The sequence below is a fragment of the Nannospalax galili genome, unplaced genomic scaffold (genome assembly GCF_000622305.1).
Source record: "Nannospalax galili isolate Female #2095 unplaced genomic scaffold, S.galili_v1.0 scaffold213, whole genome shotgun sequence".
In the NCBI taxonomy this organism is placed as follows: Eukaryota; Metazoa; Chordata; class Mammalia; order Rodentia; family Spalacidae; genus Nannospalax; species Nannospalax galili.
In genome coordinates, this window is record NW_008335195.1 from 3,163,497 (window position 1) to 3,189,742 (window position 26,246).

General features: G+C 47.0%; 1 protein-coding gene across 1 annotated transcript in view; it reads right to left on the reverse strand.

The window, feature by feature from the left end:
* Myo5c (myosin VC) overlaps nt 1–25,601 on the reverse strand; it is a 101,169-nt gene extending 75,568 nt beyond the window's left edge. The window contains exons 1-8 of the mRNA XM_008829785.3: nt 25,519–25,601; nt 16,716–16,826; nt 12,966–13,131; nt 11,469–11,613; nt 8,063–8,219; nt 5,343–5,486; nt 4,313–4,394; nt 1,546–1,653 (exon numbers count right to left, since the gene is read on the reverse strand). Of these exons, the coding sequence (XP_008828007.1) occupies nt 1,546–1,653; nt 4,313–4,394; nt 5,343–5,486; nt 8,063–8,219; nt 11,469–11,613; nt 12,966–13,131; nt 16,716–16,826; nt 25,519–25,545 (940 nt within the window). The 5' untranslated portion in view covers nt 25,546–25,601. The remainder of the gene's footprint in view (nt 1–1,545; nt 1,654–4,312; nt 4,395–5,342; nt 5,487–8,062; nt 8,220–11,468; nt 11,614–12,965; nt 13,132–16,715; nt 16,827–25,518) is intronic.
* Between the last annotated feature and the right edge of the window lie 645 nt (nt 25,602–26,246).

Genomic DNA, 26,246 nt, shown 5'->3' on the forward strand with positions numbered 1-26,246 from the left:
GGGCCCTCCCTCTGTAATGCCATTCAGCAGCATTGAGAGGCACTGATTAAGCTCCAGAGCTCCACACCCATGCTGTACTAAGAGCCCTAGTCTTTCTTTTTCTCTTTTGTTTTGTTTTTTTCGTTTTTATTTTTTGAGAGACAGGGTCTCCCTGTAGCCCTAGTTGGCCTGGAACTCACTATAGAGACCAGGCTGGCCTTGACCTCACAGAGACCCGCTTGCTTCTGCCTCCTGAGTGCAGGAACCAAAGGTATGTGTCACTGTGCCTGGCTGACACAATGTCTTTTTTTTGAGGGGGGGGGGTCTTTTTGAGATAGGGTCTCCCTGTTGCCCCAGCTGGTCTAGAATTTGCTATGTAGACCAGGCTGGCCTTGAACTCACAGAGTTCTCCCTGCCTCTGCCTCCTCAGTGCTGGGACTAAAAGCTTGTGCCACTACACTTGGCTATAATGTCTTTTTTTTTTTTTTTTTTTTTTTTATAAATGTGGGTTTCAGGGATAAAACTCAGCTCTTCATGTTTACAAGGTAAGCACTTTACTGGCTGAGCCATGTTCCCAGGCCTAATGACTTGTTTTTGACCTTCTAAATAAAACTCTTATAGGTGTTGTACTGTGTAACTTCCGAGGCTGGTTCACAGATGGCTTGCAGATTCCACCTGAGCCTCTCAATGACTGAAAGAAGCTAATACAAGACTTCCACTTGCCCTGAGACCAGCGAGGCCTGATGGGGTCCAGTGAGTAGGTCAGTGGAGAGAGCTGCCTGCCCAGCCCCCACCCCATAGGAGAGGCCTTCAGAAGAGCCAGTCCCTGCTACCATCTCGATGGTTCCCAAATCTCTGGCTGGGCCCAGTCAACCCAGAATCATGAACAATAAGAAGCTGCCATTTTAGTCCAATGAAATATGGAGAACAGTGTTAGACAAGTAGAGTCATAGGTATTCTCAGGCCTCCACTGTCCAGGTGGGAAAGATAAGCAGTAACTGACATGTAAAGACAGCAGGCTGAGGGTGCAATGTGCAGAAAGCTGGAGTGATACAAGACAACAGACAATTGGGTACCAAGTTTGAGGTCTAACTGCCAATCTCCAGGCAGTGCAAGGAGAGAGAAATCACAGGCCAGCATCTGTGAGAAGCAAGCTTGTTGGAAACAGCAGATCCTGTCCCAATCACTGGCCGAGGCATCTCTTTCCTCCTGACACTTCACACAGTTCAGTGGTGCCCCTGGCCCTTAGCAGCCCCGGGAGGCAGGTGGGTGGGTTGTTGCTCTCCTCTTCTCTGTACAGTGTTGGGAACTGAGTCTACAGCTCCAGGCCTGTATGCAGGGCTGGGGCCGGGGAGAGGTAAGTTAGTACCCAGCACATCTCTTTGGTTACATCCTAGTCTCATCCCTGCTGGTGGAAAAATTTGTAAAAATAATCAAATCTGTGTGATATGGTCAGCAAACTGCTAACCTTGGATGATGAGCGAAGTTTTCATGGGAAGAAGAAATGCTCTTTTATCTATTTATTTTTTAGGATGGCGTCCCCTTGACTAGCCCAGTGTCACTTACCCAATAATGTGAATGTCTTTTGAGTCTCCAGCATGTCAGCTCTGTCATTGACACCTTCAATGGTAGTGCTGCCTCCCATTCTTGTGTAGTTGAACTCTTCTGCACTCCCTGGAAAAGAGAACGATTACTTCTGCCCATAACTCAGAAGTCTGGACATACCTGGTTATCAGAAATAAGAAGAGAAACCCGGCACAGTGATTCTCCCCTGCATCCCAGCACTAGGGAGACTGAGACAGAAAGATTACAAATTCAGTGCTAGCCTGGGCTACATAACAAAACCCTGCCAAAAAAAAGGAAGGAAGAAAGAAAGAGAAAGGAAGAAAGAAAGAAAGAAAGAAAGAAAAAAAAGGAGGGAGGGAGGAAAAAAGGGAGGAAGGAAGAAGGGGTGAGAGGAGAGGAGAGAGGCATAGAAGGGAGGGAGGAAGAGGAGAGGAAGGGAGGGAAGGGAAACAAGAAGGGAAATTCTTATTTAATGAGCTCTATCAAATACTTCACAAGGGTATTATAGAAATTAAAGCTGAGACTCAGGATAAGTGAAAGCCTTGTTCAGAGTCCCACAGCTGACCGTGAGCAGGGGTTCAAATACAGGCCTAGCTTCCTTAGAAAGCATTTGGCATTCTAGGTTTGCCTCCTCCTCCTCTTCTTCTCCCCGTCCTCTTCTTTGACAGGGTCTCATGTATCCCAGGCTGACTGAAGATGACTTTGAACTCTGTTCTTCATGCCTTCACCTCTCCAGTGCTGGGATTATAGGTGTGCCTTGTGCATTCTAGGCAAGTGCTCTGGCAACTGAGCTACATCTCCAGGCCTTTCGTGTAACATTTTTACACAGCCTTATTGAACATCCATTAAACTGCATATATCTGAGATGTATAATCTGATGAGTTTTGTCATACACACATTTATCTATTTATTTTATTTGTGTGTATGTGGGTACACATGTGGAGATCGGAGGACAACTTTGGGGAGTCAGTTCTCTCCTACCTGCAGGTTTTGTGTCCCCAAGCACCCTTACTCACTGAGCCATCTCACCAGCCCCAACATACATTAACTCTTATAAACCAATCACTAAAATCAAGATAATGGCAACTACACATCTAATATTTAAATAGAGGACCATCCAGAAAGTCTTCCTGTGTGTTTACTCTTCAAGCTCTGTTGGCATATTGGGCAAAGCACAGGGTCATCTTCATGTGAAATCTGTAGAACCTTACATTTCCAAATTAGAGAGTGTGAGTTCAACTCTAACACACGAACTCCAATACACTAGAAAGTCAACTCTGACAAGTCTGATTGGTCGCCACGGCTCAAAAGACCTGGATGGAGAGCAGAGTCAGCAGAGGGCTTTGGCTCTACACCTCAGCTCTCCCTGTGTAATTACTACTACAAATAACGAATGACCCTGCATCACCAAGAAGTTCAACTGAGGCAGGGGACTGTTTAGGAAGACAGGACAGTCACACATGTTAGAGAAACAAAAATATAAGGAGTATTCAGACAAAAATGAAAGTGTAGGGCCTTAGTGTGGTAAATTCTAGTTGTGTGAGGGTGGGGAGGGGGTCCTTATTCAGGTGGTTCTGGTTTAATGGGCACAACCTGCCAAGAACCTAGGAGAATGTTCCACCTTGACTCAGCCCGACCCCAGCTCTAATCAATTCCTTCCTTCTTTTCTTTTTCTCTTTCTGTTTTTGACTACCCTCTAGCTCCCTATGTATAGCTAAAACTGTTCTTTTAATTTATTTTTTAATTTTTTGTGTGTATTTTATACAGAACATCTCAAACAATCTTAATCATCTTTATATCCCCATGCCCACTGGCATCCTCCCATAGCACCCCCCCACACACACACTGGAGCCCATATACTTTGTCATCCCTGTAACTGCCCACTTTGTTGTCAGTACCCCCAGCTCTTCCCCAGTGCAAGTCCATCAACTGAGTCTAGTGCCTACGTAGAGTCTCTTGTTTTAGGAAGATCAGCTCTTCTTCATCTAGCAGCAATTAGTTGCCAATATTCCTTCAGATAAGATTGGGGTCTGCTGTTCATTATCCCAGTTCTATGCTGGATTATTGACTAAGACTGATCTTGAACTTCTGATCCTTCTGCCTCCATCTCACCAGTGCTGGGATTATAGGTAGATACCATCACGCGTGGTTTTGCAGTGCTGGGGATTAAACCCAGGACTTAATGCATGCTAGGCAGGTATTCTATACCTCCAGCCCTTTCTTTTCTTTTTTTTCTTCACTTTATTTTATTTTGAGACAGGGTTTCAAAAAACCAGGGTTATGTCATTCTGGCTGGCCTAGAACTCACTATAATATATATAGAACAACCTAGCCTTGGATTTGTGGTGATCCTCCTACCTCTGCCACCCGAGTGTTGAGATGATCCATGTATGCTGCCACACCTGGCCCAACTGATTATCTTCTTTAAAAAATGTGTATGAATGTTTTGCCTGAATGTATGTAAGCGCACCACCTGTGTGTGACTCCTGAGGAAACCAGAAGTGGGCACCAAATTCCCTGGAACTGGAGTTACAAATGATTGTTAGCCACCATGTGGGTGCTGGGAATGGAACCCTGGTCTTCTGCAAGAGCAGCCAGTGCTCTTAGTGGCTGAGCATCTCTCCAGCTCCCCAACTGATTATCTTAATGCATTAATTTTAGCTCTGAAACACATCCTATATTTTTAGAAAGTTGTGCCATAATAAAGAAACTAAGAACTTAAACGCCTCCAGAAAAGAAACCCTTTTAGATAGCATCCATCACATACCCAGTTTAAGATGTTTAAATTCCGACTGCTGAGCAGATGCACAAAGCTGATAAAAGATGTGGTAATTCCGTTCATTTTCTGACTGCAAAGGAAAGAAAAGGCCCCCCCAAGTTACAGTAGCCCTTTATAAAGAAAAATGCCAGTTTCAACTACAGACCCCTAGATACTGATCTGGATGGTGACTCCCTAGGGATGGCACTGATGTCTATGCCCAGTACACAGTGGGCTGTCTTCTCTAACCAGGAAGCAGGGGGGTAGGGGGCTGGAGATGATCTTCCAAGTAGAAGTCTCTGGAAATGGTCATTATATGAAAACATTCTGTGGAAGGAATGGTACAAAGTCCAGAGACTCCCTGTAGTACTACTCAAGTCTTCTTATCACCCTGGCCAACATGGTGAGGAGCTTCTCCATTTTACTCACAGAAAAGCAGTTCTCCTGACACCACCCTCTCACCAGCGCTAATCCCCTCTTATGGACAGGTAAGCCAGGCTGGCAGCTTTGCCTGCTTCAGTGTGTATGTCCTCAAAAGATACACTTGGTTTTTAAACTACAGGGATCCCTGCCCCTAAAAAAGTGGCAACTTTTACCTTCAATGTATCCATCTATGCATCTATCCATCAACTTTTGTTTTTAATAAGCATAAACAGTAAAACAAACAATAGCAAACAAAAGGCAGGAAAACTTGGTTCTTCAAGATCCTTGACCCCTGCAGGTTTTTTGAGTTTATTCACACAAACAGCATTTAAGTCCAGGAACAAGGGGACCAAAGAGATGGCTCAGAGGTTAAGAGTACTGGCTGCTCTTACAGAAGATCCTGAGGTTCAAATCCCAGCACCCACATGTTGGCTAACAACCATCTGTAACTCTGGTTTCAGGGGATCTGAGAGCCCTCTTCTGTCCTCCACAGGCACTGCATGACACGGTGCACTTACACACATGCAGGCAATACACTCATACACATAAAATAAAAAAGAAATTAAAAAAAAAACCAAAAACTGGGAACAAGCGCTCTTGATGCTTTTATCCTTACCTGAAAGACAACTCTGGATTTCTCCAGGAGGTAGGTTCGCATGTTGGCACCTATGATCTGATTTCTCTCATCAAAGCTGATTTCTGTGTATTTCCCAAATCGACTGCTATTGTCATTACGGGTTGTCTTGGCGTTTCCAACAGCCTAGAACACACAGGGCTCAGAATCACAGGAGCAGCATTTAGTAACACCCATCCTGCATGCTGGGGCAGGTCTGGCTAGTGGGGAAGCCTAGGGCTAGAGAAGGGCATCTTGAGGCATATGGAGCGTGGGGCAGCACCCTTGTGGCTCTCCCAAGGACTCTGGGTTTCATGGCCCTGGGGTCCATTTCTGCTCTCTCTGTAATGTTATAAAAGTTATTTCACATTCCATGTCTCACTTCTTCTACCTGCAATGTTTATTGATTCATTTTATTTATTTATTTTCTTGAGACACGGTCTCACTATGTGGCCCTGGCTGGCCTCAAACTCACAGAAACTGCCTGCCTTTGGCCCAAAAGTGCTGGAGTTGAAGGTGTGTGCCACCATACCTGGCTTTGTTTGCTTGGTTGGTTGGTTCTTCTGTTTGTTTGAGACAAGGTCTCACTATGCAGCCCTGGCTATCTCCCTGAAATGTGGAAATGTTTCTTGCTATTGTAAATGATGTTCTCCCACATCCACGTGATCTTTCTTTAATTATATTCTTACTTATTTTGTGTGTATATGATGGGATGTTTGTGCAACAGGATGAGTACAGAGGTCAGAGGACAACTTGTGGGATTTGGTTCTCTCCTTCCACCTTGTGGGTTGTACGGGTTGAACTCAGTCCTCAGGCTTGGTGGCAAGTGATTTTTCCCACTAAATCATCTCAATGGCCCAAACATCCGTGTGTTGAAATCCTCACACACTGTGTGCTGGTATCAGGAAATGGGACTTGTGGGAAGGCACAGGGTAGAGCCCTTGTGGATGGGATTTCATGCCCATATAAGAGACTCCACAGCAGAGATCTCTCCTGTTCTCTTTCTCAGCCACGTGAGGACATGCAGAAGATGCATCTACAAGGCAAGGAGAGCCTTCACAGAGCCCTGTCATGCCGCACCCTCCTCTGGACCTCTGCTGTTCATAACCCCCAGAGGATGGCACTTTGTTACAGCACCTAAACAGACTAAGAGTTGAGAGGAGCAAAGGAAGTACTATAAAGTGCTGGGGCTGGAGAGATGGCTCAGTGGTTAAGAGCACTGGCTGCTCTTGCAGAGGACCTGGGTTCGGTTCCCACTTTGGATAGCTCACAACTGCCCGTGACACCAGTTCCAGGGAATCCAACACCTTCTTCTGGCCTCCAAGGGTACCTGCATGCATGTGGTGCACTTACAGACAAGCTAGTACATACATATACACATAAATAAAAATTAAAAAGAAACCTCCTTCTCCTCCTCCTCTTCCTCTTCCTTCTCACTGCCCCTCTTTTATCTCCTCCTCCTTTCACCTTCTCTTCTTCCTCTTCCTCCTTTCTTCTTCCTCCCCCCGCCTTCCTCTTTCTTCTTCTTTTTTTTTAAAGGCAGATTTTTACTATATAGCACAGGCTGGCCTCAAAGTGTTCCTGCCTCAGTCTTCCACGTGCTGGGATTACAGGTGAACATCAGCATACCTGGCTTAGGAGGATCCTTCCTGCATACATACACTGCATTTCCTGCCCAGGTCATTGTGATTTCTGTTGGCATAGATCTGCTTTCTACCTACTATGGGCTACAAGCTTGGCCAGCAAGAATGAACCAAACTGATGCGGTGCCTTCATGGAGCTTATAGTTTGGTGCAGAGACAAACCTTAAACAGCCACAGAATTATTGACTGTAGGCTGCATGCCATTTCGCCTTGTTCACTTTGCTGTTTTTATTTTGGATGATGATCGATGTTTCCATGCAGCCAGCCTGTGCCTCTGGCTGTCAATGTCACGTTTGTTCAGTTCCCTCTCCCTTTGGTGTGGCTATTTCATTTTAAAAGCTTCTGTGAGCACTGAGTCCTAATCTCAGAGGCTGAGTCTCTTACTTTTTTCATTTTGTTGCATACTGCTCCACACAGTAGCTTAAAGCAAGGAGTCTGGTGCAAAGTCCCTAAAGGTTCTGATCCTGGAGACAAGGAAGAGGATTCTAGGGGTGACAGGCCACACTGCCAAGCCAGTTCTCAGCCACCTTCTTCTCATTTTGCCAGTCAGCCAGTGTTGGCCTTTGGCTCCCTGTGTGTTCTGGGTTCCCCTTTTTCCATGGAGGTTTCCTGTTCACCCCAGAGTGCTGTGTGGTAGCCCCGCCCCACTATGGAAAGGAAGAAGAGCCCAGAGTGCAGCACCTGCCCTCATGTAAGCTGTACTCTTACCACAACTGACTCTAGACCACCAAAGCTCAAACAGTCAGCTCACAGAACTTGAGTGAGCAACAACCGGCTTGTGAGAGCGGGTGCCAGCTGGAGCCATCTCTGTGTGGTCGGGGAGATCCCTGGATGTCAGTACCTCACATGGGTTCTCTGATGACAGACTCTCCAGCACACCAGGTGGGAAGAACCTTGGGGCTGCTATCTCTGCCACAGAACCTGCTTCCCAGCTCTCCCTACACTCACTCCTTTGGTCTTTAAGGTAGGAACCAACCTACATCAGCAAGCACAATTCACACACAGAGCAACCCCTATCTCCCTCCCTGCCCCCAGCATGGCCTCCGGCCCTCTACAGCCTCCTTCTCCCACAGTGCCCACCTCAGTTATGGGGTTGGACGCCAGGACTTTGTCCTCCACGTGGGCGTTGCTGCTGGACTTGCTGACGGTGGCAAAGTACCTCATGGCGTAGCGGGCAGAAACAGTCTTTCCAGCTCCCGACTCCCCACTTACAATGATGGACTGATTTCTATTGTTCCTAAAGCAAAAACATGAGAGAACTGTGAAATGCTAATTTCTTTCCATTAAAAAAGTTGTATAACCTGGATGTGGTGGCACACACCCTTAATCTCAGCACTCAGCAGGCAGAGGCAGGAGGATCTCTATGAGACAGAGGACAGCCTGATCTACATAGTGAGCTCCAGGTTAGCTGGGGCTATAGAGAGATGCTGTCTCAAAAAAAAAAAAAAAATTAACAAGCAAATAGTTTGAGGCCAGCCTGAGCAATGTAACATATCTACCTCTTAAAAAGAAAAGGTTTAGCTGAGTGTGGTGGTGCCTTTAATTCCTGCACTCCAGAGGCAGAGGCAGGTGGATCTCTGTGAGTTCGAGGTCAGTCCAGTTTCCATAGTGAATCCAGGCCAGCTGTGGCTACAGGGAGACCCTGTCTCAAAAAGAGCTGCCCCCCAAAAAGGTTTAGGGGTTGGTGATGTAGCTCGGGGGTACAACTCTTGCCTAGCATGCACGAAGCCCTGGGTTTGATCCTCAGCATCTCATAAACTGGGCATGGTGGTACCTTGGGAAGGTGGAAGCAGGAGGATTAGAAGTTTAAGTTCATCCTCAGCTATACAGGGAGTTGGAGGCCAACCTGAGCTACATGAGACCTTGTTTTAAAAACAAAACAAAACAAAACAAAAAAAAGGCAACATATATCCATTAAGAAAAATGCTGACAAGTTAAAAGATGGGGAGCTAAATACTCAGTGAACCTCCTAGTCTTTTCTTTTTAATATGTGATCATACAGAATGCACGCTTTGGTTTCCCGCTATGTCCTTTGTTTCTTTGTGTTGAGGTTCCCAAGACCAAAACCAAGGTCAGTCAGTGATCCATGGGGTGTATGCAGCAGCACACCAAACTCGTGGTTAAGACTGATCACATCAAAGGATTCAGAACAAAATCAGGCAAGGGAGAAGGCAACAGGACAAAGCCAGAGGACACCAAGTACAGACTTCCAAGGGTCTTTCCCCAGGCTAGTCACAATGGCCATATTCCTGCCTCAGTATGGATTTCTTGACCTGTGTGGATTTTACTTGGGAATTTACATATCAGCATCTTAGTGTCTTCCACTTGGCAGAGGACTGAGAATTCAGTCTCCCAGAAGGAAAGTAGGTGCTTAGCATCACACATACTGCTTATACAGAATTTATGTACAGTGAGCCATAGTCATAGGAGATAAAGGGATTGTCCTGAAATCAGGGGCCTGACTTGGACCAGCCTTGCAAACAAGCCTCTAAGGACAGCTGCCTGAGGCCCCATCAGCAACTTCTACATATCCCACTGACATTATTTCGAGAGCAACGATTTAAAATATATTTGGAGACATATGTGTTCTATAAATCTACACACTGTTATATAATTTAGAGATTAAAGAAAACATGCATTAAAATGCCTTAAGCTTTTCATGACACAGGACTATGACAATGCTGCCCTGGGTATTGGCAATGTTTACATGGCAGATGCAGGGTGAACACTTAATATTCTCAGAATGAGTCACAAAAGTCCTATGATATTTTTATATATTTTACAGTTAGGTAAAACAGGGACTCAGATGTAAACTGACTTGACCTGAGGCACAGCACACAACCTCCTGTGGTGACCCTGGAGGGAACCTTCCACACAGAGCTCCTGGTCCAATCCTTTCATTTCAAAAAGAAGAAAGGATGACCCTGGAAAGGTGGGGGACTTGTGTCTCTCAAGAAGGGCAGACAACCCTGTCTAGCACCAAACCATCCACCATGAACCAGCCTCATGTTCAGTTCTGTTATTCCAATGATACAGATTGGAGCTGGTACTTAGTACGGTCTTAGAGCTCCATTGAGATCATACTGTTGATGACTAGACTCTAATCACAGAGGTTCCTGGGAGACCTTCAGCAGAAAAGTCCAGAAAGTCCCAGAACCAAGAGAGCTATGGTTGGAAGCAATCTTGAGACAGCAAACACTGCTAATCTCTACCCAACATCCATCTTCCCTCCATTCTTGGGAGCACGTCCCAGTTGTTAGGTGATGAACTGCTGCCCAAGAGAGGTGTTCCAGTCTCATTTGATCATGTGGTTATGCTCTGTGAACAGTGATACTCTGCGGGGATACTCTTGAGGATGACCCTTCCCTGATCCCTGTGACTTAGACTATGGAGGAGACAGCCAGGCACTCATTTGGTCCTGTGGATGAGGGTTTCACTCCAGAACAAAGAAGCTGAACATCATTCAGTCTCTGACGACTTGAAAGAGGTTCAGCTTAGTCTCAGACAGTCCATCAGGTTTTCCTGTGGGAGAGAACCACGCCTTGTTTATATGTCCACAAAACGAGGAATGGGCACTCTGAGAGTCTAGCTAACAGGTGAGGACCGATGGTCAGGACTATGCAGGACACAGCAGTTGCCAGAGCCTGTGCCTCAGTTTCTCATCTGCAAAGTGGGGATGATGATGGTTGTACAATGGACTTCGAAAAACCCAAAGGTGACCACTATGTGTGAAGACCCTTTTGCAAACTGTAAAGTGATCTACAAAGTTAGGATGGTGTTTTCATTCTCAAATATCCTACAGACAAGGACAATGGAGCCAAACGAGAACAGTTATGGGAAAAATAAATTATACTTACAGTCAAAAAATATGAGCTCAAACACCAACTCTGCCTTCTGCTCACTGTCTACTCTGGGTGGATGACTCTCTGAAGGTCATACTACTGGCCAGGCACAGATGTCATGAGCTTTCCTGAGGGTAACCAAGGTAATGCTAGGAATGTGAACCTGGTGCCTTCTTTAAAGGAGGCTTCTGTAAACATTCAATAGCAAATTCAGAATTCTGAGGGTCATGCCAAGACAAAGTGAGGAAATTAGTATAGAATCCAAACCAGCAGCTAGAACCTGTGCTTATCTGGCAATAGATTCTGTCTCATTGAATGGGTAAAAATAACCCAAAACACCCAGACTATAAACATCTCACAGTGGAGAATCAGTCAGTCCTCCTCCAGCCAAACACATTGCAGGAAAAACACAGATGGAAGGCCTGACTTGTGACTACCTAGAAACAAATCCAGAAAGTCTGTCTATATGGGTCAGCTGTGACAGTCACCCACTGTTCATTATAGGGAACCTATTTCCCCCACTCCTTCCCACCTCACCATTCTTTTTAGTAAGCTCAACCCGGACAGCTCCCTTCACTGTGAGAGCAGAGCAAACCCAGAGAGTGCTAGGAAACTGGAGGAAGGCCTGCATGGCAGGAAGGTACCTGGCCATCTGCTTGTAGGCCTCCTCTGCAACTGCAAAGATGTGTGGGTCCATGTCACCCATGTTCTGCCCACTGTAGGCATGGATGATGGCATCTCCATATATTGGCAGCTGCTTATAAGGATTCATGGCCACCAAGATGATTCCTGAGGAAAGGGATGAAGTGTAGTTACCAGAGTCTCACAAGCTTACCCATCTGTACCTCAGCAGTCTTCCCTTGTTCTTGTGGGAGATTCTCCCCACATTCCCTTGTTCTTGTGGGAGATTCTCCCCACTTACCCTTGTTCTTGTGGGAGATTGTCCCCACATACCCTTGTTCTTGTGGGAGATTCTCCCCACATAACCTTGTTCTTGTGGGAGATTCTCCCCACTTACCCTTGTTCTTGTGGGAGATTGTCCCCACATACCCTTGTTCTTGTGGGAGTTTCTCCCCACATAACCTTGTTCTTGTGGGAGATTGTCCCCACTTACCCTTGTTCTTGTGGGAGATTGTCCCCACATACCCTTGTTCTTGTGGGAGATTCTCCCCACATAACCTTGTTCTTGTGGGAGATTCTCCCCACTTACCCTTGTTCTTGTGGGAGATTCTCCCCACATAACCTTGATCTTGTGGGCGATTCTCCCCACATACCCTTGTTATTGTGGAGGATTCTCCCTACATACACACTTCTTTTATGACAAACTCTTGATGCTTACAAAAACAAGCTAGGATAGCAGGCCTTAGGAAGTGCCCTTCCTCACCCACTACTGTCCCCTAGAAGTCAGTGGGTTGGAAACTTAACACCCCACACCCCCATTCATTTGTTAATGACATCTAGAGATGGGTCTTTGGGGGAATAATTAGGATTAGATGAGGTTCTGGTGGTGGGCCCCCCCACAATGGCTTCAGTGGAAAACAGACTGGAGCCCTTGCTCTTTCTCACATCAGGATGCCCAAGGAGGGCCTCACCAGATGCTGACATCATGCTCTTAAGGCTTCTGAGCCTCCACAGCCATGAGCCAAATAAACTTGTATTCTTTATAAGTTACCCAGGCTCAGGCATTCTGTTATAGCAACAGAAAACAGACAAAGATGCCTATCCCTCCAGGTTCCTTTGAGAAGTCCCAGCTCTCCCCCTTACTAATACCTTGACTTAACTTGGGTCAGGTCACAATGCTCTGATTCTCAGTTCCCTGTCAATCACCTTCATCTCTGGGCTGTTCTAATGGCTAAATGAGATGACAGATAGGGGAATGCCCCCAAATTGTGTTTTTCAATTCCCAGTGTAAATGCAATTATAATCACAACATTGCCCTAAGAAGTAATAAATATGTAGGATCTGGTAAGAAACTCAAACACAAGACCGTCACATCTGCTTTCTTCATAGGCAACCTCCATCCTGTGGGAGATTCTCCCCACACAGATTCTTCTTTTTACCACATGCCTTGATACTCATAAACATGACACCAAGCATGCATGCTAGGGACACCCAGACAGCTGGCCTTCCTCATGTCTTACCACTGTAGGTGTAGATGAGTTTGGACTCTGCAAAGCGGATTCTGAGGTTGTGTAGCACTGCAGGCTCATGGAGGTAGCTGAGGGCTGTGAGGTCATTCTCACCCACGAGAATGTCCGGGTTCCGAAGAGGAGGCAGTGACCTTGGGTCAACAGGATAATCCATCTCCTACAAATGATGATAGAACTGAACTAGAAATGGATGACTTTTGTGTTTCTACTGAACTATGTCCTTTCTCCTATCCACCTCCCACTGAGGCATCACACCCAGTAAAAAAGGAAGCAAGGAAGGAAAGAAACAAGAACCCACAACTTTAAAAAATTTTATTTATTATTTTTATTTTATGTGTATGAGTGTATTGCCTCCATCTGTGTAAGTGCACCCATGTTGTGCAATGCCCACAGAGGTCAGAAGAGGGCATTGGATCCCCTGGAACTGGAGTCACAGATGGTTGTTGTCTGCCATGTGGGTGCAGAGAATCAAACCTGGGTCCTCTGCAAGTGCAGTCAGTGCTATTAACCACTGAGTCATGTCTACAGCCCCCCCCAACTTTTTATTTTATTTATTTATTTAATTTTATTTTATGTGTATGAATGTATTGCCTGCATGTGTGTAAGTGTGCCATGTGAGCAGTACTTGCAGCAGCCAGAAGAAGGCATCAGATACCCTGGAACTGGAGTCTATGGAACCATCTCTCCAGCCCAGCCCAGCCCAGTCCAGCTTTATTCATTCATTTATTTATTTATTTATTTATTTATTTATTTATTTATTTATTTATTTATTTTTGAGACAGGGTCTCACTATGAAGCCAAAACTGACCTCAAACTCTCCATCTTCCTGCCTCAGCCTCCTCAGTGCTGGGATTACAGGTGAGTGCCACCACACCTGTCTTAGAAACTTTTAAGTACAGAAAAAAGGAGGTAATCTTTATAGGTAACTCTGGGAGTAATGAAAACTGGGAGCCAGGAACCAGAACACTGGCTGTGTGTCCTGGAGCAAGCAACTCTCCCTCTCTGGACCTCACTTGTCTCATCTGTGAAGGGGTCCTCAGAGCTGAAGAGGTCTCGATGGGGGGTGACAAGAAACCCATGGGCAGGGATCCAGGAGCCCCACCCCAAGTCTACCGCGGGGGTTCCACTTATATGGTTCCAGCTTTAATGCTGGGACCATTGAAGTGTTTACTTGGAAAGAGATGCTGTTGCTAAATTGACCTGGCTTAAGGTCCTTGATGACTCTAAAGCTGCCGAATCTCTCCTCAGTTGACACGCTTGGGGCCGAGAAGCATCTAAAGAAGCCCTTGTTGGGGGCGGTCTGTGCCAGGGCTGTGCCTACATCCTCAGTCATGTGATTTCCCCAGTCTAGCTCTTCTTTCCCTGCTAAACCTCATATTCCTAAGTAGCTGCTGAGCAGAAAAAAAGTGAGGTCAACGTCCCTTGTGGCATCCAGGCCTCAGGAGAATGCAACCCCATCATAACAGTGTTCCAACATCTCCACTAACAACTAGGGGAAGCACAACCCAGGGAGGAAAAGGTGAGGGGGTTGCCCAGCCAGCCTGTCTACCTTCTCTTTCCCATGCTACCTACCCTGGTTCAGTTGGTAAGACTGGTCACCTCTTGACCCCTGGCCATGGACCAGCTACCCCTGCTAAGTGCTAAGCTCTCAACCCTGAATGTTCCATATACTCCTCAAAGCTGTCTTCAGAGGAAGCTGTGACTTCCCAGGTGAACAGTGACTGACACAGGACAAGAAGACATGGCACACTGTCTCTACACCCACAGGGTTTGGGCAGCTGGTGGGTTGGTTAGTTCTGCATCAGGGGAGCGGCTGGGGAAGAGGACATTAAACAAAAATCCTTGGACCAGCTTCCACTAACCATTACCAAGGCAAGTCTACATGTGGCCTGCCCTGATACATGCATACAGCCTCCACACTGAGAATAACACAAGAAAGGCTTCTCATGTGAATTTGAACTTTCCATGCTCTGTTTTAAAACAACAACCCCATTTCTGGTTCAGCTGTCGTGTGTGTGTGTGTGTGTGTGTGTGTGTGTGTGTGTGTGTGTGTGTGTGTGAGAGAGAGAGAGAGAGAGAGAGAGAGAGAGAGAGAGAGAGATGCAGTCAGTCTTTGGGGGCAGGAGAAAGCATGAGATTGGCAGGTGAAGACAGAGGTGACATTCTCCACACAGAGCAGGCTTTGTCCTCTGGTGTGGTGCAGGGAAGGGTTAAGGTAAGAGCCACTGGCTGCCTGCCACTCTCATCTCTCTGGCCAGGAGGACAACCACTGAGAGCCCTGCTGATTGCACAGACACAAGCAGCTGCTGTCCTGAGATTTCCCTCCCTAGGCTCAGCAACCTGTTTGATCCCAAGGAGTTGATGTAGCTCTATGGCTGTCTCCATGTAAGGACAGTCCCTGACCTTCAGGACCTGTGCCAGTGCATCATCATCAGCTCCTTTCCTGTATGTGGAAAGAAGGGACACACTAGACTTAGCAAGTGGCTGTGCCAGGGTTTAAGCCAGATAGCCTGACCCCAGAGCATGTGCCTCTCCTTTGCTGCTCCTTTCAAGATCTCCTAAATCCAGGATCATGTCTGTAGAAGTACCATGTGGTATCTCTATGCACACTTTGTAAATTTCAGCTTTAACATTCATGAAGAATTCCCAGACCATCTCTGGCATCCGATGGATCACTGATCCTTGCTCCAGCTCTACATCTGACACTTGACTCCAAAAGCATAAGGTTAGTCTTAGCTATGAACCCAGAGGGGTACTTCTTAAAGCAAATGCAAAATGTTTAGCCGCTACAGGATCAAGAGGCTCATGCACCCCCTCACTATAACACCTTAGTGGCACATCCCACCAGAGCCTTGGCTGAAGCCTGACCTATCCTCTGCCATTGTTGTGTTCTGTCTCTGTGCCTTGCACATACCCTTCTGACACAATTCTGTGCATCCCAGACTGACCTGGCTCTGTCTCCTCTCTCTCCTCCCCTCAGCCCCTGTTCCCTTCCCGGGATCTAGCCTCTTCCTGTCTAGATTGTACCTTGGGTTCAAGCATCCTTCTTCCAAGTTCCTCTTCTCTGCTTAGTCTTTGCTGAGCCCAGGAACCAAAGCAGCTGATAGCTTTTCAGCAAGCATGCTGAGCACTTGGAAAACAGCTCAGGTGCAGACCTGGTGACTGATGTGGGCTCCCATATAGATGGGCCCTTGATGTGGAGCAGTGCAAGAGTTGTGGTGGTTTGAATGAGAAATGTCTCCCAGGCTCACTTTGAACAGTTGGCCCCCAGTTGGTGGTGCTGTTTGCAGAGGCATGAGGGGTGGTCTTGCTGGAGGAATTATGTTACTGGGGTTGAGCTTTGGGAGTTCATAGCCTAGTCCCACTTCCAATTTCTCTCCCCCCTTCCTGTTTGCCATTGGAGATGTGAGTGCTCAGCTTTTGGCTCCTGTCACTATACTTGCCACTTACTGCCATACCTCCTGCCATGATGGATTCTTATCTCTCTGGAATGATCAGTCCAAATAAACTCTGCCTTCTATATGTTGCCTTGGCCATGATGCTTTATGACAGCAACAGAAAAATAACTAATACAGAGGTATACACACAACAGGGAATGCTCAGTACCAACTGGCCTTCCTGGGCATGGGACTGGTGTCCCTCATGGCCCTCTGCCTGTACTGTCACCCAGGACCTTCTGCCTATGTCTCTGAGTCACAGCTGTATACATCATCATAAACTATGAGCAGCAAAGACCCTCACCGTTCCATCTTCTAGGAGGAGTTGGAGGACGTGGTCACCAACTTTGTAGTCCTTTGCAATTTCAGCTGACTTCCAGACTTCTTCAGAATCAGGAATCCAAACCCTGTTGTACTGACCACACAACATGGCAGGTTTAATATTAGCATTTGAAAACCCCAAATTCAGATCATTAGATTCCTGACTCAGCAAGACTCCCTTTTGTTACCTGGGCCAGTTCCCACATTAAGAAGATGTACAGGCTGAGGATAACTCAGCTGGTAAAGTGCCTGCTACGCAAGCATGAGTACCTGAGTTCAATCCCCAGCACCCATGTAAGAAAGAAACAGGCATGGTGCTTACACTCCCTGTAGTGCCTGGGGCTGGCTGGCCAGCCAGCCTAGCCAACTAGTGAGTTTCAGATTCCAGGTCCTGACTGAAAGAACAAGGTGGAAGGTATCTGCTGAGGAGGAACAGCACCAAGATTGACCTCTGGCCTCCATATGCACACACACATGTAGGTATAGTTGCACACATAAGAACACACATACACAGAGAATGCAGATCCTGTAGCAGCGTCCAGCTTTTGTGTCTTCATGACAGTAAACCACTCTAGTGTATCAGGGCCTTATGCTTTCTAAACAACGGTCCCCAAGTCCCAACTCTGAATCAGACACGTCCTGAGTTCTGAGACAAACAGAAATTACTGCTGCCCTTTATGAATCTTTGTTTCTTCCCAGCCCAGTGGGCAAATACTGGCCCTGACCCTGGCCAGATCTTGACCACAGGAAATGTTCCTTTGGATGAAGAGATTACAACTGTAACACATTCAAGATTTTCACTTACAAAACATATTCATGGGCCGGCAAGGGGTGGGATGGCTCAGTGGTCAAGAACACTTGCTGTTCTTGCAGAGGATCCAGGTTTGGTTCCCAACATCCATAATGGGCATCTCACAACCTCCTACACCTTCAGTTCTAGGGGATATGTCACCCTCTCTGGCCTCCACAGGCACCTTCATGCATGTGGTGCATGTACATACAAACATACATATAAACACAAATATATATAAACATTTAAAATAAAAACAAATTGTTGACAATCAAATGATATGACGGGGTCATTTTGCAGCTGTGTAGCTCAGGCTTAGCTGTCCTCAGACTTCTGGAGAGTCTATAATACCCACCTCATGTCTCCCTGTAGGGGTGCACCAAGATTAAATGCTTGTGTTTCTGTGTTTGGCTTTTATGTGGGGTCTGGAGATCCCAACCAGGTTGTTAGGCTTATATGGCAAATGCTTTTACTCACTGAGCCATGTCCTCAGTCTAAACACCTAGATCAGGTGTACCTGACAAAAGTACTAAACAATTTTCAAAAGCTGGACAATGGAGAGTTGATATTTGTACATTTTACTATCTGTAACTTTTATACGAACATGGAAGTAGTAAGACACCCAGCAAAGTATATAGAGGGTGTGTTGAGACTTGCCATTCATTCTAACGTGCTTTAAGAAACTGCATGGATATTCAAACTGGATAGAAGGGTAGAAGCACAGATGGTAGGTAGATAGATTTGTCAAAAGACAAACAGGAAAAAGATATTCATACTGGAATGGAGGTGGGGCAAAGAGGCTCACCATAGAGTTCCTTGAACTTGGCTTGAGTTTAAGATTCTCAAGATATGGTTGGAGGCAAATAACAAGAAAAAAAGTCCAGGACACCAGCACAAAAGAATGATGGTGCTGGATAAAGGTGTATCTATTACTTAATATAAATTGTCTTAACAGTCATTGGTTAAATATCAATCATGACTAACATAGGTTATTTAACCCTTGACAGCTAGTAAAGACTGAAAACATGACATAGGATAAATGAAGCTTTGAGTGAAGGAGAGAGAGAAAAGGAGAGAGAGGGAAGAAGGGAGGGAAGGAGGGAAGGAGAGAGGAAGGGAAGGAGGGAGGGAAGGAGAGAGGGAAGGAGGGAGGGAAGGAGGGAGGGGAAGAGAGAAGGGAGAGAGAGACAGAGAGACAGAGACAGAGAACAAGAACCAAAGATTACCCAGCAGGCAATGACACAGCCCTGTGCAGAGCCTGGATGGAGCCTCACACACAAAGACACACCTCTTAGACATACCCACACCCACCACTCCCACACATACATATCCTTGTTGCCATGGCTACTAATTTCCTACCTCATGTCTGTTATTGGAATGTTTATTGATAACCTCTGAATCACAAATTATTAAAAGGCAATATCCCAACTTATCAAGAACTGGCCATGCATATCAGAGCTAAAAAGATCCTTGGAGTGATCTACTCCAAGTTGTTGGTCAAGGTTTTGAGAGAGGCAGTAAGCTTACTTCAGATGTTGCATGGAGCAGGAGAAAGTGGAGGTGTTCAGATGGGAGCCCAGCTGGAGGCTGAGGTCCCTTCGATCATGCCATGGGAGTCCAGGGCTCTGAGAGTTATGGTGAAATTGCTGAACGAGCCAGTCTCTCATTTTACTGATGCTTCTGCTCAAGCTCAGAGAGGGCAAGAGCCACCCCCCCCCCCAAGTACCTAGATTCTCTAGAGAGAATCTTAAAGAATCAGGGCACCTTATGCCTGTGATTACTGCCTTGAACTCGTATAGTGAGTGTGGCTCTGAGGTGATCCTGCCTAGCTATCTGCCTGACAGCCTAACGTTTTCCTATGGAGTTTTGTTTCAGCTAACAGCAGTACTCAGTGATAGGCAGTGTCACAACACATGTGACGACTATCCTCGTCTTTCCTACACCCCAGTGTCCCAGCCAGCCACCCTGGCTGTTCCTCATGTCCCCGTCCATATGCTGCCTGGCATCTAGAGCCCTGAAGCTGAAACCTAGCCTGCTAAGCAAACACCACAATGTTTACCCAGCTCCATGGACGTTCCACTGTCCCTCCTTCCTCACATTCCTCTAGCCACAAGGCAATGCTTCAAACCAGAGTGAGAGCTAACTGTAGCATTTAGACAAATACACACAGGCCATGAAAACAAGGACCAGCCCTAACATGACCCCTGTGTGCTTCTGTCCTGTGAGGCAGGATCCTCCACACTGGAATAAGCAGCCAAGCCTGCTGTGGGACCAAGAGGTTGCCTCCCTGACTTTGCTGGGCTTCTTCTCCGAGGGAGCTGGGGGATGAGGCAGAGCTCGGACCACAAAAACCAAGGAAGCAATATGGGATGGAAAACACGCCCAATCTTCCCACTCTACATGCACAGGTGAGCTGTGGCCCACCAGCTTGAGGGGTCTTCCAGCATTCACTGCAGGGCCTGAAGGCTGATAGGGAATGTGGAATGACAGGACCTTCCTCCTGCCCGAACTTTCTGGACTGAGCATCTCCACAATCAGGGCATCTCACCCAGATGGGGACATCATGTCTCTTTTTTTTTCTTCTTCCTCCCTAGGACCTCTGTCTCCTCATGACAAGCTGTTTTTGGAGTGTTCCATCCACTTTCTCAAGTGCTCCAGCACCCGCATCTTCGAGACCACTGTGCAGCTCTCACAATGGAATGCTAGATAGCATCTCCAGTGCCTTCCAGACACAAGTCCTCAACATTCTTAGAGATTCACAGAGCCCACATGGTGACACGCTCTCAGTACTCTTGCTCCTCAGTAGGAACCCATCACAGCACCAGCTCTCCATCTGTGTCTCTGTCCCTACCAAGTGGTCACCATGTGCTGTGGCAGAGCTCTCAAATAGTCCACCAACCACAGCTACAGCCAGCCAGCCCTTCTCAGCAGCATCCATCAGCAGCTGGGTACAGACAGACACCCTTCCCTGCACCAGTCAGTAGCTATGGTGTGGTCTGGTCCAAGCAGAGTTGAAAGTTGCCCCCAAAATTCTTCTGTTCTTCCTATCCCCAATCCCACCCATCCACCCCTCCCCCTATGAGCAGGCAATCACCCAGAGAGACTCTCAGCTGTGGCCTCTTAAGAGCCCTGAGCCTTCCCAGGGATCTCCCACCTCCTCCATCAGCACCTGAGTGTCAAGAGCCCTGCCTTTGTGCCCTGGGACCCAACAGCAGTGTTAACACTCCACAAACACCGGTTTAATAGAACTTCAAATGCCCACTGGTTCCACTGCACCAGTGAAAACTAAACTCATTTTGGCTTCTTTAACCCTTTCCTGTTTTTAACCTTTTTGAACTACACACGGATAAGCCAATAGGCGAATCTAATTTTCTAGACTGAATGAAGATGGAAAGGCTATTTGAACAGTCAATGGGAGCATTGTTAAAGTGAGCATTGACCTTATTTTAGACAGAGAACCTTGAGGTTCTTCTCTTGATCTTGGGCCCTGGGTTTGGCCAACCTCCTTTGAATACCTGCACCTACAGCCACAGCACCCCGTTACTCCCAATCTCAGCTGTGAGTTCTTTATACACAAGCAAAGCACACTAGCACTGCTCAAAACCAAACACATAGGAGGTTGGAGCCCACAGGCCCATGTTGGTGAGCACACGGGTCCCTTTCTCACATCTGCACACTGTGGTCCTCCCTGGTCCCTCCCCTCAGTCTGAGGCCATGTCAGGGCTCCCTTCTCCCTAGAGCTCTACTGAAAGGGAAGAAGCACCATGGTCCTGCAAGAGTTGGCATCTAAACAGCTTCCGTGATGCCCGCTGCAGGCAGCAGAACTAACAAGGGGTCTTTAGTCTCATTTATGTACTTTTGTGTTTAGGATCACAGCACATATGGTTTCTACACTTTCGTTTTTCACACTCTTGTGCATTTCCTGTGCTGCTGTCAGGTTCCGAGGCAGCATTTTAATAGCTCCCTAATGTTCTGTCAGCTGGGGCCTTGTGACTTGCTTATCTCTACCTCTCTTGCTGGACATTGGGGATGGCTCCATTCTAGTTATTAGAGGAATTGTATCACAAATAAGTAGGTGCAGGGAGGTATCTAGGAAGCAGATGATTTCCTATGAGTCCTCTGTGTGGGGAAAAGTTCAAATTCCTTGAAGAGGAGGAAGATGATAAAGGTGTGGGGCCCAGGTGGAGGCTGTGAGAGGGATTATGAATCAGCCTCTGTCATGTTTCTATAAGCTTAGGCAATTTCCTCGACCTGAGCTATTTATAGAATGGAATATCGACATTTAACACACAGAGCTATTTCAGGTTGAGGGGTTCTGAGGACGGCATCTGGTATATAGGAAGACTCAACTTTATCATGTTCAAGATAAAAAATAACCGATATCGAAGGCACAATCTTCACGTCCACAGCTGTTACTGTGAACGGAACCATCCATCCCTGGGTGTGTGTGCACAGCTAGCATTTAAAGAGCTGTCACTGCTCACGTCTTTACTGATCAGCAGAGGAGACAAGTTTTGTGGAGCGCACTGGAAGGAGGCTGGCTGCAGGCTTCTAAGGAGGCCTGTTCAGATGGAATCTGAAAGGTGGCTGTTCCTGAACAAAGCAGTGTTCTGAGCCAGTATGACCATGCAGGCCAGTTGTGCAGGCCAGACAAGACACGTGGCAGGCACCAGCCAGCAAGGGAGGCTGATGCAGTAGCAGGACCCTGTGTCTGGATGGGGATCTGAAAGGGCCAGGAGTCTCCAGAGGGCTTTAAGAAGGGAATGGTCAGACCCGCTTTTTTCAGATTTCAAGCAGTGGGACTGCTTCTTGGAACACTTCTAAGGCTACAGCTGGCTTTTAAAGAGAGGTGGATTGGTTTACACATCCACCTGCAGCAGCTGCACCTGCACCACAGCCTCTCTGGGGAGTTCCCTCTGGGAGCCTCTCTTTCTGGGACTGCCCAACCCTCCCACTTCCTTCTCTGGCTTCTCCTGTGTACTGCTGCCCTAAGCTGGATTCTCCTAGGTGCTCCTGTATGGTTTCACTCCAGTAGAGAACACCACAAAGCTGGCTGAGCCCATTCTCTAAAGCCACTTAGACTATTAGACTATTTCCCCCAGCCCCCTTCAGGGACCTCCCCTGAAAGTCCTCTCGGGGCTTCAACACCCATGCTGGCAGGAAATGAGCTTCGAGAACTCCCTCAAAAGCACTTTCTCCCCTGGGTGGCTCTAAGGCCACCTAGTTCTCAATCACAGACTCCAGCGTCTATGTCATCCTGGGTGTGTCCTGTGTCTGCACACTCCCAGGCCAGTGTCTCCTTGTCTGTCTTCACCGACCATTTCCATGACTGCAGCTTTAATTCCGTCCTGGCTGGCTGGGATCCTAGCAGTGCAGTTAACCCGCCCCAGCACAGTCTCAGCTCACCTAGCCCAATCCTGCCAACCCCACTCAAAGCCCCCCGCCTTGCAGCATGATCCTTCTGCCTCAGCTCTGTGCCCCCCTCAGCAAACATCTGCTTGACATTTCTTCTCAGAATCAGAAAATGGCTTCCACAAGCAAAAGAACAACCTAGGAAAACAAAACAAAACACCTTTCTCTGCACCCATAAGCACAGTTCTATCTGCAGATAAATCTGGACCCCTCCAAATTCCAGCAAATGAAACTAGAATCCATCCATTTCTTCCACAATGTCCTAGCTTATTTATTTTGAGACAAGGTCTTGTTATGTAGCCCTAGCTTCCTGGAACTTCCTATGAAGGCCAAGCTGGCCTCAAGCTCAAGGCAATTCTCCTGCTTCTGCCTTCTGAGTGCTGAGATTATACTCACTTGAAGATAGGGGTAAATATACCTGTGCTTTTTTTTTTTTTTTTTTTTTTTTTTTTTTTTTTTTAGGGTCTTCCTGTAGCCCCAGCACGCCTGGAACTCACTATGTAGACCAGGCTGGCCTTGAACTCACAGAGATCTGCCTGCCTCTGCCTCCTGAGTGCAGGGATTAAAGGCATGCAGCACCATGCCCAGATACACCTGTGTATTTTTGTTTCAGGAAAAATTGTTATTTAAGACAGGTAAATGATGCAAAGATAGCTAATCCACTAAGGATGGGTTTGTTCAAGAATGTTCTTTTACTGCTAGTAATGTAAAGACTGAGAAGCTCTGTTGGAGACCTGCTGGATCACACCACCACTGGCAAAACATTTTAGAGCACGAGAACAATTCAAAAATGATTTAGGGGTTGGGCAGTTTAGCTCAGCAGCAGAGTGCTTGCCTAGCAAGTGCAAGGTCCCAGGTTCTATCCCCAGCTTGGAGTGGGGGAGGGAGAACACAAAAATGACCTTGAACTCTAGTTAATGGTTTAAATGCACCAGAGACGAGCATCCTGTTTTGTTTGATTTGCACTTGTAATGCTTCTTATTAAAGTAGAAGAAAAGTTTTTGAATGGAAAGATATTCAGTGGAAATTATTCAGTGGAAAGAGAACTATTACAATGATCTTTTACTTATCAATAGTGAGAGTGACTTTTAAAAACTAAGCTAGAGGGGCTGGAGAGATGGTTCAGCTGTTAAGAACACTGGCTGTTCTTGCAGAGGACCTGGGTTCAGTTCCCAGCACCCATGTGGCAGCTAACAACCATCTGTAACTCCAGTTCCAGGGGCTCTGTTGCCCTCTTCTGGCCTCCATGGGCATTGCATGCACTGGTGGACAACATGCATGCAAGCAAAACACCCATATACATAAAATAAAAACAAAGAGATAAAATGAAGCCAGAAAGATGGCTGTGCTCGGGCATGCCTGTAATCCCTGTACTGGGGAGGCTGAGGCAAGAAGGTCCACAAGAGTTTGAAGCCAGCCTAGCCTAGGCTACGTAGGTAGTACCAGGCCAGTCAGGGATACATAGCAAGACTCTGCTTTAAAAAAAAAAAAAAAAAAAAAAAAAAAAAACCAGCAGGAGCCAGGCGTGGTGGCACATGCCTTTAATCCCAGCACTTGGGAGGCAGAGGCAGGCGGATCTCTGTGAGTTCAAGGCCAGCTTGGTCTACATAGTGAGTTCCGGGACAGCTGGGGCTACAGGGACAGCTGGGGCTACAGGGAGACCCTGTTTCAAAAAGACCAAAAAACCGAAAAAAAACAAAACAAAAAAATCCAGCAGGGCAGGGTGGTATGCCCTGTTAATTTCAGTGCAGAGGCAGGCAGGCAGATCTTTTAGAGTTTGAGACCAGCCTGGTCTACTAGCAAGTTTGAAGCCAGCCTGGTCTACACAGCAAGTTCCAGTACAGTCAGAGCTACATAGAGAGACCCTGTCTCAAAACAACAACAACGGGAAAACAACAACAACAACAACAACAACAACAAAAACAAAGTGACAACATACACAGAAATCAAGATAGGACATATATGTGGGAAAATGGATGGATTCCAGTCCCATCTGTCTGAATAATTTGAAGGGGTCTAACTTTACACCACTGCATGTAGGAAATTTCCCCCCCTTTTTTTTTCAAAAGCGCCAATATTTTCACATACATTATCCAAATAACCCCCCAGGCCCAGTGCCTCGGTTTCTGGGACCCTGCTGTCCTGGGTGAGGTAGTGCCCTCAGTCCCTGGACGTTTCCCCAGAGTACTCTGGAGCAGTTCCCAGGGCCAGGCCTGTCAGAGGTGCTCTCTGCACCCTACAAATGCCAGTGAACACCTCAGTGGTACCTGGATCAGGACCCTGGTTACAGGTGGACCGACGGGCTTCTCTTTGATCCCCTGAGTAACTAAGCACACACGCTGGAGTCCTCAGGGGCTCCAGCGGCTCTGGAAAGTTACAGAAGCTAGTGCCCCTGATCCGCTGATCCGAGGTTGCCTGCCCAGTGCGAGACTCCGATTCCACCGTGGCGAGAGGGAGGGGCCGAAGGGTCCCACTGGGGTGTCCCCCCCATCCCAGGCCCCATTCCCACGGCGCTTACAGTTGTTCCCCCGCCTCCGCCCGCCCCGACCCGCACAGGTGAACATGTGCATCCCGGCACCCATACCCTCGCGTAGAGCTCGGCCACCGCCATGGGCAACCCCGGCCGCTGGGCTCTCCTTAGCAGTGGTCCGTGCGCACCCTGCAAGTCAGCGCAGGGCCATCTTGACCAGAAGTTTTCTAGACTGCAGCCGCTCCCTTTCCCAGGGGCTCCTGGCGCGGGGCGGGGAGCGGCTATGGGATTGGTGCTGGCGGGCGGACCGGTGCTGCCATTGGCCCGGGCCGGGAACAGGTGAACTCTCCAGGCTCTGGCCGAAGTTTCTGCTTCCTTACCACAAGGAGCAGACATAACCAATGCAAGAATCAGAAAACGAACAGAACTTTTAAGTTAAGGAAGGGGCCAAATTCAAAATCAAATACAAAATGGGTGGTTGTCCTTTTGTGAACGTTTTATATGCAATAGAAAATAAGATACAAGATCAGGGGAAATATACCCAGAAATTACACTACTAAAAAGCGTCTTTTGTGGAGAGCATGATTCTACTTCTCTTAGCACAAAATACCTGAATAAATAGAGACACATCGTTTGAATAGGTGGGACCATTTAACATTCTACCCAATTTAATATATAAACTCAATATACGGCACTAAAAATCCTGGCAGAACTTTTATACAATGATTTTTATATTTATATGGGATGAAAGTCCATGTGTAGCCAAGAAAATTCTCATAAAGATCAAAGAAGAAAGAGACCACAGCCTTCCTTTCTCTGAAGCAACTTCTCCTCCCCTTTGG